Consider the following 13332-nt stretch of genomic DNA (forward strand, 5'->3'; position numbering starts at 1 on the left):
GATTATTTTTAGATCATGGAAAAATATTTTTATCATTTCCATTTTGCTTAGTCTCCAGCTATTTTTGCTCAGATTTCAAGAAAAAAATCCCTTACTAGTCCAGAAAGGGAGAATTTCAACCTGAGAGGTGAAAGTTTTAGAAAGTTATGAGCTTCTGAAGAGACCAGGAGTGGGAATGGTTTTGTAATCTTAACGGTGGCTGTCATAGTTGTGACCATGTCTGTGCCACTGAGCAACCACATCTGGCTTTTGAGATCCCCACAATCAACTTGCTTCATTGCCAGTCTTGTGACTCAGATGGATTTAGTGTCAGATTCTTATCACTCCTAGAGTTGGATGAAAGCGGAGATGAATGCCACTGTCAGCAGCAGCATCAACACATAGGTAGCATTGTCATCTGTTTCCCTGGTCCTTTAAGCAAATGACCATCTGTAGGTTTTGGTCATAATCAGTAAAGGGGGCAGGTGGCAGGATGATGGCAAGGTAGGCAAAAATGAAACAAGAAATAAACTTAACATTGTAAATACCGTGACGTGTGACCATTGAGCTCTTTGGGTTTTGGTCTGGAACACAGACATTCAGCACACTAAGCTGAACGTAACTGTAAACAAGACCTTCACAACTTAGCCTGGGGTGGGCAGGAGGCGGCTAGCGGGCCAGATTCAGTCCTCCAAGCCACCAAATCTGGCCTGCAGCCATCTCGCCAGCACCCGTACTACAGAATAGCTGCAGCCTCTTTAAACAGCTGGCTGCTAATAGCTATTCAGTATGGTCAAGGAGGAGAAAGCTTCATGCTGTCCTCACCAGTTTCTGGACAATAGTAGCTGAGAAATTTTTCCAAAGGCAGGGGCAGCAAATGAAGCCTCTTCACTCCCATCTCAACCTCCCTTCTCCCCTTCCCACCTCTGCTGGAGCAGAGCCCGCCCAGCACATAGGCAAGTTTGTGCAGAGCTGCTAGCTGGGAGCTGTATAGGTAAGCACCTCCTAGACTAGAACCTGCCACTGCCATCCCACCCTCTTCCTCCTCCTCCCCCAACTACCTGTCCCAGGTTACCACCCAAACCCCCTGTATTCCCTCTTCCTACTTTCTTCGGGTCACAGCTCCCTCCCTGACCCTGCACCCCATTTCCCTGCCTCATGTCACCACCCAAACCCTCTACAACCCCTTATCCCAGGTCACAACATCCTCCCAGACCCTGCACCCCCTCCTACATGCCTCCCCCAGGCCAGAATTCTCTCCTGCACCCATAACCCCTCCTGGACTCTGCATCCCAAGGCCCTGTATCTTTTTGGGTGTCTGGCTGATGAGTCTTGCCCACATGCTCAGGGTTTAGCTGATTGCCATATTTGGGGTCGGGAAGGAATTTTCCTCCAGGGTAGATTGGCAGAGGCCCTGGAGGTTTTTCGCCTTCCTCTGTAGCATGGGGTACAGATCACAGCTGGAGGATTCTCTGCATCTTGGGGTCTTCAAAGTATTTGAAGGCTTCAATATCTGAGATATAGGGGAAAGGATTATTCAAGGAGGGGTGGGTGAGATTTTGTGGCCTGCACTGTGCAGGGGGTCAGATTAGATGATCATAATGGTCCCTTCTGACCTTAAAGTCTATGAGTCCCTCTCAGACCCCACATACCCTCCTGCATCCCAGTCTCCTCTATCCTAAGCTGCCTTCTACACCTCACCCCACATTCCAAACCCCTCTCCACAGAAGTGCAGCCTTTGACCACTTACCAAAATCTTGGAGTGCCTCCCCCCATTAAAAATTATTGCCCACCCCTGACTTAGCCCCTTGCATATCTGTTTGGTTTAGACTTTCCAACACTAGTTTAAAAGCCTCGTTTAATTTTTATGTTGAATTCTCTTACACTGTGTTATAACAACTCTGCTGTAAGATTGTTTGCATACATTTTTGGCTTCGTCAAATTTGACATAATTGTCGATCATCTAATTTGTGGCTTGTTGCAGAGGACACTTTCAGTGACTTTGTGAATTATGGTGCAAATCTGATCTTGCTGTGTAGTAAATTACATTACTTTTCTGCCTGTTGTTATATACTAGTATTCTCTTATTTCCACTGAGATTTTTCAGATCACTCTGAAACGGATAGAAATGCAGGGCTGATGATATAGTTCATCTACTTGGGGAAAGCTGAATTGTCTTTGCTTTTAGTAAGTTCATTAAAATACTTTGCAAAAACATGGTAGAAAAGGCTTCATTTGTCAGGGGTGAATGGAAAGTTGAAACTACGTTGTAACTTATTTGAAAAATACTCCAAGTTATCAATTCAAATTCTGACACTAACCTTAATTCTGTTTCTATATATAGCCTTTTGTTCTCAGCTTACTCGTGGGAAATAAACATCAGTTGCCACACAAGAAAGAAATCTCCCTATTGCATATATAAAATATAAGAACTGGTATTGAATCATATGCTACAGCTAGCATTCGCTCTTCTAGATTACTCTGTATCCAGAATTTAGTTTCATCTTGTAAAGATGGATGGGTTGTCATGAAGTCTAATCCGAATGAATAGAACACATGGAATACTATTTTATCACTTGCCTTTATTTGGATTTCTGGCCAAGATCAGTATCATCCCATCCTCATCTGTTTTAGATGCTGGGGTATGAGCCCCAGTTCATGTGGGGTGGGGAACAAAGGGTAGGATTATTTCTCTGTAACATTTGTAGAAGATAAGATGATCTCATACTTGAAGCAAGGGTTGCTGGTCAGTAGTCAATGGGTGGGCTGGGTTTCCAAACTCGTTTGTAATTTCCTTAGGGTTTGTGGCCTGTATTGTAAAATTTAGATTTGGGTAGGGGTTGGAGAAGAAACAAATAAAATGTCCTGATTTATGAGCATTTGGAGGTTTTAAACTTTAATGGTCTATTAGTATATTAAAGGGAAGTAATCTCCTCCTAAATGAACTTTTTTGTAGGCATTTTGTTAGGCCCTTTAAACAATTTTGAAGATTACAGAGCAGTCCATTTTTGTTAGTGTTTCACCTATATCTGTCCGTTTATCTACAAAGTGGTATAGTTGAAAGCCAGTAGAATGCAAAACCTAAGTTATGTCATAGGGCTGCATCCAGAGATCGTTTTTGTAAGACCAGGAATTAAATGCACAAAAATACAGAATTGCAAAGTCAAGGCATATGAAGAAATTCAAAAGCTACAACAGCCATATTGCCCATATGTGCCAGGACAGCAGTATTTTAAGTGTAGTATTTTCAAAGGGACCGAAGGGCATTATGTGTTCCATTCCTATTGCAATTCAGTGAGATTTAGGCTTTTTTGGAAATCCAAGCTAAGTGACTGTGAAGTTAATGTATACCTTTATTATCATTTGTGTGATGAACACTGATAATGTTGCTGTGGGGGGCACACTTGTACATTTCCTGACTTTTGAGTTGAAATTCTCATTCTATAGTAGTTTGCGTTTAATGGGCTTCACATAGAATGTAGGATCTGGGAAGGGAAGAGCATTCCAGGAGTTCGTCTCCTTCCCCAGAGCATACATTATGTTTTATGAAAATAATGAGTCCCATGGCACCTTAAAGACTTACAGATTTACTTGAGCATAATCTCTTGTGGCAAAGACTCACTTTGTCAGATGCATGGAAATTTCAGGGCTTGTGCTCAGCCCTGGGGTGCATGACACTCAGAATAAAGGCTGAGAGTAAGTGGAGCCACGAGCATCACTTGCTGAGTTCCTTACATGGAACCAGTGGCTACATGCTATAATCTGGCCCAAAGCATATGTAACCTGATGTCCAAGATGGGGCTGGGCTGGGCTCAACCAGTTTTTCTAGGGTACCCTTTGCTTCCTAGGGACAGAGAGAGGGAGCAACAAGGGGAACTGAGTGCATTTCCTTGGCATATGTCATCCTCTTCACATAAAGACGTTCACAATCTGGTCCTCAGCATTTATTTCCCCCATGAAAACATTTTTAATCTGATGTCCCATGCAGAAAGTGTTGTACAGTAATTCCTCATTTAACACATGCCTGCTTAACACGTTTTTGCAATAGCACGATTTTTTTTTGGGAACGTTTTTTGAATTACACAACCGTCTCCAGAATAACATGACTTTCCCAGCCAGCCTTTGCTGGAGGCTATGCGGGGCTTCCCCTGCCTCCCTGTAAAGCGGCATAGGGTTCGCCGCTTGCCGCGCCATTCCCCAGCGACCTCCCCTCGCTAGATGCAGTGCGGGTCCCAGCAGTCCTGTCACAGGGGCATACTCTCAACCCAGTTCCCCTCTCCTTCTCTTCCCCAGAGCCAAACACCTCTCCTCCCTGCTGTAACCCAGTCCCCTTTTTCCCTCAACCTTATGTCCTTGTCCCAACAGACACCACTGCTTGAAATGCAACCCCCACCTTTTCCATTATTTTCAATGGGAAAATTGACCCCGCATTACATGTTTTCACTTAACATGATCATTTTCTGAAACGTATCGGTAGTGTTAAATGAGGAATTACTGTATTTGTTCAAATATGCACATTTATTTTCTTGTTTTCATCTATTTCTGCTCTTGCTAGAGAGACACGCAGTGAAACTTTGGTCAGGCTTAGAAGTCAGATTGCTGGTCTCGCCTTCAGAATTGTGGTAGTTTGGCATAATTTTGATTTTTCCATTCTCTTTTCATCTCTCTAGGACTTCCAAGGTTCACCAGCCAGCCAGAATCAACGTCTGTCTATAGAGGAAACAGCGTAATTCTGAACTGTGAGGTCAATGCTGATCTAGTACCATTTGTGAGGTGGGAGCAGGATCGTCAGCCGCTCTTTATGGATGACCGTTCATTCACACTGCCAACGGGAGCCCTAATCATTAGCAATGTTACGGATGGGGATGAAGGACTCTATCGCTGTGTCATGGAAAGTGGTGGGTCTCCCAAATACAGTGATGAAGCAGAGCTTAAAGTTCTTCCAGGTACTCATCTCTTTGTAAACCCTTAATCTGTCCATTTGCATGCTTGTGTCTTGCCTCCTTTAGTGATCAAATGAAAGGAAAACCTACTAGGAGCACTTCTAGGAGAGAGGGAAAAGAAATGTGGCAAGTAGCAGTCTGCTGCCAAATGACAGCTGGCCCTTTAAGTGCCATAGAAGTAATCACAGCGATAAAGCAGTTGAGAAGTGTGCTGGAAAAGCGTCCCTGTGAAAAGTTCTCTGTGGTTGAGCGTTTGGTTTGTAAGGAGGCAATTGTAAAGGAAAGGGTGGTTACTCCTTTGAGGCAAGTTGTATAGATAGACATCTTCATGTTTTCCAGAATGGAGCCCCGTGATTTTCAAACGGGACTGGTCTAGGCCTCAGGTTTAGGGTTCCCACCTTGCGGCATTTCTAGAAAGACCTAGTTTTTAGAAAGCACCGAGCACTCAGCTGCTGAAAATAAGGCCCATTTAAGATGTTGCCAACTTAGCACCAAAACTCACTAGTCCCTTCCGGAAAATCTTGGTCGCATTTATCTTTTTTCAGGGACAACCTTTCTGTAATAAATCTAAGGTGCAGCTACTACTTGCAGTTTAGTATAGTTGGTGTACTACAGGGCGACTCACCAGCAGAATGACTACATATTATATCAAGGACATGGCTATGAAAACGGATCAGAAGTAAGACATTGATTTGGATGGCAGCTCCAATCCATAGCTCTTCTGACCAGTACGAGAGCTTGCCTAATAGGAATTTTCCCATTGATTGTGCAGAAGCTTTGATTCTCTTAACTTTTCTGATGGTTTAGAGTTCTGATTCCATTGCCACTACTTGAATAACTCAGCTGATTGGGAGCTTTCAGTTTAAACTGCCATGAAAAAGTGGGAACCCAGCATCGAAAGCAGCTGTCATTCACATCGTTTCCATGTTTTCCATGTGTGACGGTGTGTCGGGGAGCCCCTGACCCTGCGCCCCCATCCACAGCCAGTAGAGCAGAAGGTTTTATTGGTTCTCAGGGACACAGTGCAGCATAGGATCGATGTTAGCATAAGCTCCAAGAGCAGACAGCCTTATTCCTCTCGGGGATGGGGCGCCCAGACCTCCTTAACCCCCTTCCTGCTCTCAGTCTCCCCTCCTCGTCCTAGCCCAGCTGGCAGCCATGCCTCTTGCTTTGTTCAGATTCCTCCGCCTAGGCCAGGTGTCAGGCCGGCTGGGTCATTGCCTAGGTGCCTCCCCTCAGGGACCCATCCCCCGCTGGGCACTGCACACACGCACACGCACACACAGAGTCTCTGCAGACCAGCATAGGGCAGTAGGGATCACACACTGCACAACACAGCAACCAGTGAATGCAAAGCCAGAGTGGATCTAGGGTCACAAGAGTGGACAGTGTCCCCACTACGTCATACCACGGCAGTTTAACTTGACTGAAAGTACTCTTCAGGTTGCCTTTTGCACTGACTTGTAGTCATTTTTTCTGTGCTAGGGATAGAGTTTGAGTCTCTTTATAGGTTTCAAACCATTACACTGGCTGCAGTTTGCTTTTAAAATATTTTCTGTGTATTTGCAGGGCTCTAAAGATGTCTAACTTGGTGGTTACATAGGGATTTTTTTGAATTTCTGTCATGCTAGCTAGCCCTCCTCCTTGTAGGTATCTTGTGCAATACTATAATAGACATTAGGGACTCCACTTACTGACTTCTTTCCTTGTTTGGGGAAATGAGGAAGTGTTGACAATGAGTATAGAGCAGGAAATTCAATCTTCTCTAGAATGTTGCGTTTGTCTCTTTAAATGGAAATTCAATTGTCCCTTCGAATGTTCTGTGTTTCTATGTCTTGGCAAGACAGGTAAGTGATTGCGCAATTTGAGATTGATGTGAATGAAAGACCTGTCTCTAATGCTCTGTACTCCATTCTATCCCTCACTGCAAATCCGTGCCTCTGATCTGAACAGTACCCCTACAGTGTATTGGATTTTCAGAGAACATTGACACGTATATTTCTCAGTGCTGATATGGGACAAAACTTGAAGCCCGTTCAGCTTGGTTAGTGTACATGGGATGCTTGCAGGTGCTTGCTGCCCCCTCCCTCCAAGGGGTGCTCAGAGACGTTTGCCAGCAGCCTCGAGCTTCCAGGAGTGGTGAGGCTGGGGCCGTGGCAGGCAGGCAGACTGCCTTGAGCATCCTGCTGGACCAGGGGACATTTCCCCACAGCCTCAGGCCGGAGGAGAACGTTCAGCAGGCTGATCTGTCCACCAGCCCTATTTTGCCTACGGCTATATTAGAAGCTTGTGCCAATATGAGAAGCTCATAGGCGGTGTCTAATTGCTGTCCCTTCAACTTTGGGTCGTCACTGCTGCTCATGCTTGGGGTCGTCACAGTGGCCACTTCAAGTGTCCTATTTATGGGTTCCAAGGCGGCCTGGGGGGGATTGCCGGCTTTGGGGGAGGAGACTTGATGCAGGGCGGCAGCAGAGGTAGCTCCCTCCCACTAACCACAGTGGTAGGATCTGGAGCGGCCCGACAGTCTGCTCCGCTCCTCTCCTCCCACTCCCAGCTCGCTGCACTTGACTTTGCAGAGTTCTCCAGCTCCCTCTGCCAGCAGGCTGGGAGAGGGCAGAGCAGAGCAGGCTGCTTCAGCTCCCACCACCATGTTGAGTGTTGGTCGGAGGGCCGATCCCTGCAACTGTGCCATGCCAGGCCCGTAGTGTCCCAGGGAAGGGGCTAGGCAGGGTAGAGCAGGGGCAGGGCTTGGGGATGGAGTGGGGCAGGAAGAGGGAGGGCAGCGCCTGCAGCAGGGGTTCCTCTGGGCCTCACAGCCCCCTAGGAATGGCCCTGGTAATGAGCAATGGCCTTGGTACATTTTTTAAAAGCTTGAAAGCCAGCTCCTGGCGTGCGCCAGCTCCTGCCTGCAGTCCCACTCCTCCGGAGCGGGGTGGGAGCCTTTGTGTAACTGTGAACGTTAACCAATAAGCCCAGGCTTATCTACCACCTAATCCCATCTTTTCAACCAGAAACCAGACTCCGCCTCCTGTGCATGTCTGCCCATCCCCCAATTTCCTCCACATTTCCCCTGAGCTGCAAAGGATCAGCCATCCCAGTCGACAGACACATTGCCTCAGAATGTGGTATTTTGATGGCATCTTCTCTAGAAGGGGCGTGTTCATCAGAAGTGCAGTGGGAAAGCGTCCATTGAATGTTCCTGCCAGGTTACGTGGAACTGCTTCATCTCCTGAGCCCAACAGAAGGGGCAAGTTCCCTCCTTTTAGCCTCCATTCTGTCCTTGAAGGTATTGGATTTCTCCCTCAACCTTCTTAAGGTAAACCCAGCAGCAGTTAGCACCATCCACCGTCCCAAAAAAGGACATTCTGACTTTACATATCTGCTGATTGCTAGGCTTTGAAAGGCCTCATCAGACCTTCCCATATGATCCATCTCTCCAGTTGAACCTTGAACTAGTTCTCTTGGCACTAATGGAACTGCCATTTGAGCTACTATCTTCTTGGGTTGTCGCTCCTTTCCAAGAAAGTCCCCTGACTTGTTTGTCATTTAAATGAAAATGGCAAGTGAACTTTGGAGCCATGATTACGTACCCTCCTTTCACCACTTGGTATAAAGATAATCTCACAGCACCTGCATCTGAGTTACTTCAAAAGGTCATTTTCCAGATTCCTCTCAAACTGTCTGTTCCCTTCTCTGCTTTCTTTCAAAAGCATCACCGCTTGAAAGAGAAATAACTCCACTCCCTTTGATGTCCATCAGCTCTTCGCCTTCTACTTGCAGAGGATAAGACTGATCAGGAAATTTCTTAGACTCTTTTGTTGCAAGAGCTGAAGGAGATAAAGGTCAAACAGTCTCCACTTAGATACTCTTCATGTGGCTTTCTGTGCATCAAACTCTGCGGTCAATTCTTGGAATTGCTTCCACCTTGTGGGATGTGGGCCCAATCCACAAGAGCACAGTCTTTGACCATGGCTTCCTTTCATGACCTGCCCCTCTGGGACATACGTTGAACAGCCATGTGGAGTTCAGTATATATCTTTGCTATGCATTATATCTTGGTGCAGGAATTGGCAGCAGATGCCTCCATTGGTGCAGCTCTACTTTACTCAGCCATTCCATTTTCATCCTTGTACGTCCTCTGACTTAGTTATTGCTCATTAATCACCATCCCTTGAAAAAGAAGAGGAGGTTACTTACCTGTAAAGAGAGGTTCTTTGAGATGTGTGGTCCATATGTGTTCCACAATTCACCCTCCTTCCCCACTGCTGTGGATCTGTTGGTTTTGCAGCTTAGAAACTAGATACAGTTGGTCTGCCATGCCTTTATTGTCTCGGGTGAAACCATGAGGTGAGTGAGCCAAGGGCATATGCGCAAATTGGAAGATACTACCACTTTCAAAATCTGCAGCTCCAGGTGTATGGTGTGCATGCATAAATCCTTCCTGTGGTACAGGTAGGGATCACCCATGTAGAAGAACCCCAGCTACTGGTAAGTAACCTCCTCTTACTGAGTGGCAGTTTCCAAGTAGCTGTAGCTAGTTGCTCAGCTGGATTCCTGGAAAATTTGGAGCAGGTTACTCCAATCAGAGCAATCAGAGCTCCAACAGCAGAGCAGTCAACTGGCATGTTGGAGCAGGAAGTCAGATGCAGCCAGTTAATTCTAGATTAGCCCTTTGCAGAAACTTAAGTTATAGCTAAGACAAGTTAGTGTCTGTAGAGATGCCTTCTTGGCACTGTAGTTTTGCGTTTATTGAAGCTTCACCAAAAAGTGGTAGAGAAGCAAATAGCTGCTTCATTGTTTTGAGCCCCGTGTTTTCTACTGAAGAGGAACAAAATGCTGATGTTATTAGCTTGATGATCTTATTGTCTGTATTTGGTGTTTGAGAACGTAATTGTCATTTTCTTTACAAAATATTTGCAGATCCAGTCGTTCCATTAAGCCTGGTGTTTCTGAGGCAGCCTTCTCCACTTACCAAAGTTACTGGGCAAAGCGCAGTTTTTCCATGTGTCGCTGCAGGAGTCCCAACTCCAGTTGTCAGGTGGACAAGAAATGAAGAAGAATTTACCATAGAAGGGTGAGTAATGGCTACGAAACAGAAATTGACTTTCTGCTCACCTAAAATAAGTAATGTATGAATTATTTAGGCCAAGTCAGATGTATGGGTTTAGGCTAAAGTCCTCTCAGCTTTGTTTAATTTTAAAGTGACAGCAGGCTCTGCTCTTGTAATCTGGAGTCTTCTGGCTGAGGGTTGTGACCAGATTTGTACCATGGAGGGGGGGGGGGGCAGACTGACTCAGTCAGTGAAGAGACTGGCAAAACAGAGGGTCTTTTCAATGGATCTAATCTCAGTGGAATGCCACGTGACTGCATTTTTTCCTATTTGATATTTAAAAACAGGAAATTGCAGAAAATAAAACTGTTAAAAGAACATTAAGGATCCAGAGTCAGACATTCCAAAAGTAAGGTAAAGACAGAATTAAGGTTGCCTTTGCAACCTAATTGGGCTCCCTTCTGCATATGCATTATTACAGTCTTTAGTTATCTGATCAAATGGTACTTTTTCCACAGGGCCCTTGCCTCATTCAATGCACAGGGAGGACAGTACTCAATTAGTGAGCAGCCACTGAGTATATGTTTGTCCTTGTTTTTCACTGTATGGTCCTTATGCCTATTTACTTGATGCTATTCAAACCCTGCTTTGAAGACATTTATTAATTGCCTCATGGGCTTTTCTGTTATGCTTGTCTCTAGAGTATCTGAGCGGTGCACAAATATTAATTTATTGTCACAATTCATTTCTGAGATGTGGTAATAATATCCCCATTTTACAGATGAGAAACTGAGGGCACAGGGTATTACACATCTTTTTCTAGACGTAAAAGCCAGTTATTGAGGATGTAAGTGGGCATGTGGGTCTTTTCAGGCCAGCCTCCAAGGGTACGTTTACACTGCAGTAAAACACACGCAGCTGGCACGTGTCAGCTGTCTCGGGTGCACAAGACTTGAGCTCTGGGACAATATAATTGCAGTACAGACCTCCATGCTTGGGCTAGAGCCTGGGCTCTCAGGTCTTGTGGGATGAAGGTACCATAAACCAAGCTCCACCCTGAGTCCAGAGGTCTACACTGTCATTTTGTAACCCTACAACCCAAGCTCTTTAAGCCCAAGTCAGTTGACATGGATCAGCTGCAGATGTTTATTGCAATGTAGAAATACCCCCAGTAGCCTGAGAGCTCCAAATGCCTCCCTGCAGTTTAATCTAATCATTACTATACGAGTGGACATCTAGTCTTGGAGAAAGATAGTTAAGAGGAATATTTCTTTTTCCTTTACAGCTCAAAATAAAGAGGGAATAACTAAGCCTTTTTCCCTACATACTATACTACTAAGTCTATGGTCACTAGGAGGGGAGGGAGGTATTTTGTTGTTGCTGGCTAGAGAAGAGTGTTTGTTAACATAAAGATTATTTTCAGGGGCAATATAGAGGAAATTTGAGTTAACTCATTCTGCAGAAAATAAGTTCTTGATTTGTTTTTAATAGAGCACAGTTCTCCTTCAAGTGATGGTCCCTATGTGTCTTCCAGTGTGAGTACATGTATGCTTCATATGCATGAGACCGGAAGATTTTAACTAGCATTGTCTGTTGGTTTGCACCAACAAACTGAGTTGACAAACTTCTACAAGAACTCATATTCACCTGAGACGGAGTTCATGCAATGAGATCTCGTAGCGTAGCTTCCGCTGGGCCCTAAAGTTTGGACAAGCAGTTTACGAAACTTGGGGGAAAAAAATTCCTTTCCTTCATCTGTGCTTAGTATGTTTAGGTCACGTACAGTGTGACTATGGTATATTATATAAACAGGGAGCTAGGTTCCTCTGTCTTTGTGCAGAAGTATCAGATGCTGGAATTAGTGTATCCATCACAAGATCACCTTCTCACCAGCACACCACTTAGGAGTTATGAACACCTTGGTGCCAGTCTCTGCAGGCACTTCCACAAGAACCATGAATGAGAGCAGCCCAATCCTGAACACATATACCACAGCTAAACAGCCCCTGTGACTGAGTTGCTTACCCTGAGTCAGCAACCATGGGCAAGCCATTGGTGTCTAATTACTGTGTAGATATAACCTAAGCCTATTCCATTATCCACGCCCCTCCCTGTCTGCTTCAGATTTTTTCTGAAGATGATTTTCAATAAAGAAGGCACAGGATGACAGTTAGCTCACTGTGATCTCAGTCAGGAACATGAGGCACAGGGTGCTGGTGCAGACCAACAAGTATTGCTAGTAAAAACGTTTGTGGTCTCCAACAAAACGTAGGGATCACGCATCTTGGAGAACTCTAGTTACAGGTAGGTTAAATAACATTCCTGTAGCATTTAATGGACAGATAATTTGTTCAGCAGAACCCTAAAAGCTTTCTAGCTCCCTCTGCTTCACCATCCATTCTAGTATAGTTTGAGCAGATTTAGTGAAATAGCTGTAGAATTAAAAATAGGCGGCATTCTCTAACTTGCAGTAAATACTGCTGTGTGATCAAATGGCTACCATATTGAAACCATGTTACCATGGATGATTTACTGTGCTAGTTAGTATCTTGTTTTCCCTTGATGTAAATTTTTAATATAAATTATTTTATCTCACTTCAAATAATTAATCTATTCTGCACAACTACATACCCCTGCTTATTCCATTATGCAAAACCTAGTAGGGAAAACCTTTTTCTCTTTCTAGTTTTTTTTGTAACCCGTGTTTCCCAGCCAAGTTGTAAAACAAAAAATCCCAGTATTTATGTATAAGACACTTAAACGCTCTTTCTGTTTTTCTTTCCTGTTTCATTCCAGCACACAATCAAGCATGTTAGAGTAGCAATTGCAATTCAAAATCCAACATTTTTGAAAGAATGTTTGTTCTTTGTATAAATCAGGGTGAATTGATTTAAATTGAAGTGATTGAATTCATTTATTTTTTAATTATGATTTTAATCTGCTATAAGGACATCTTGACTTAAATCATCAATTTTAATCTTCTTTTGCAATTGTATTTTTAAATTATTTTCCCTGAAGAAAGATTTAAACATGTGATTTGCAGTTAAATATAACCGTTACACTATATTTAACTGCATTTAGCACTTGTTTTTGCTATTCAGGATGATACATGGCATCTATACACTTACTGAAGCAATTATATAACTTAACACATTTATTCAGATTCTTAGTTTGTTTTTATTTTAAGAAATGCATCATTGATCATTTTCTATTTACTAATTGATGGATAATTTTATATTTGATTTGTGTTAAGCTACATTTGGATGGAAATTTGAATTAAAATACACAAAATCAGAATTTTAAAATGGTTTTACATTAGTTAAATAAAAATGTGCTGGATATATAAAAACAAAATAAGAT

General features: G+C 43.9%; 1 protein-coding gene across 7 annotated transcripts in view; it reads left to right on the forward strand.

The window, feature by feature from the left end:
• The window catches only part of NEO1 (neogenin 1), a 304427-nt gene that overhangs the window by 127611 nt on the left and 163484 nt on the right, over positions 1-13332 (forward strand). For all 7 annotated transcript variants that reach the window (XM_075897560.1, XM_075897561.1, XM_075897562.1 and 4 more), the window contains exons 3-4: positions 4650-4925; positions 9843-9996. In XM_075897560.1, the coding sequence (XP_075753675.1) occupies positions 4650-4925; positions 9843-9996 (430 nt within the window). The remainder of the gene's footprint in view (positions 1-4649; positions 4926-9842; positions 9997-13332) is intronic.

This window comes from Pelodiscus sinensis, chromosome 14 (genome assembly GCF_049634645.1).
Source record: "Pelodiscus sinensis isolate JC-2024 chromosome 14, ASM4963464v1, whole genome shotgun sequence".
Classification (NCBI taxonomy): domain Eukaryota; kingdom Metazoa; phylum Chordata; order Testudines; family Trionychidae; genus Pelodiscus; species Pelodiscus sinensis.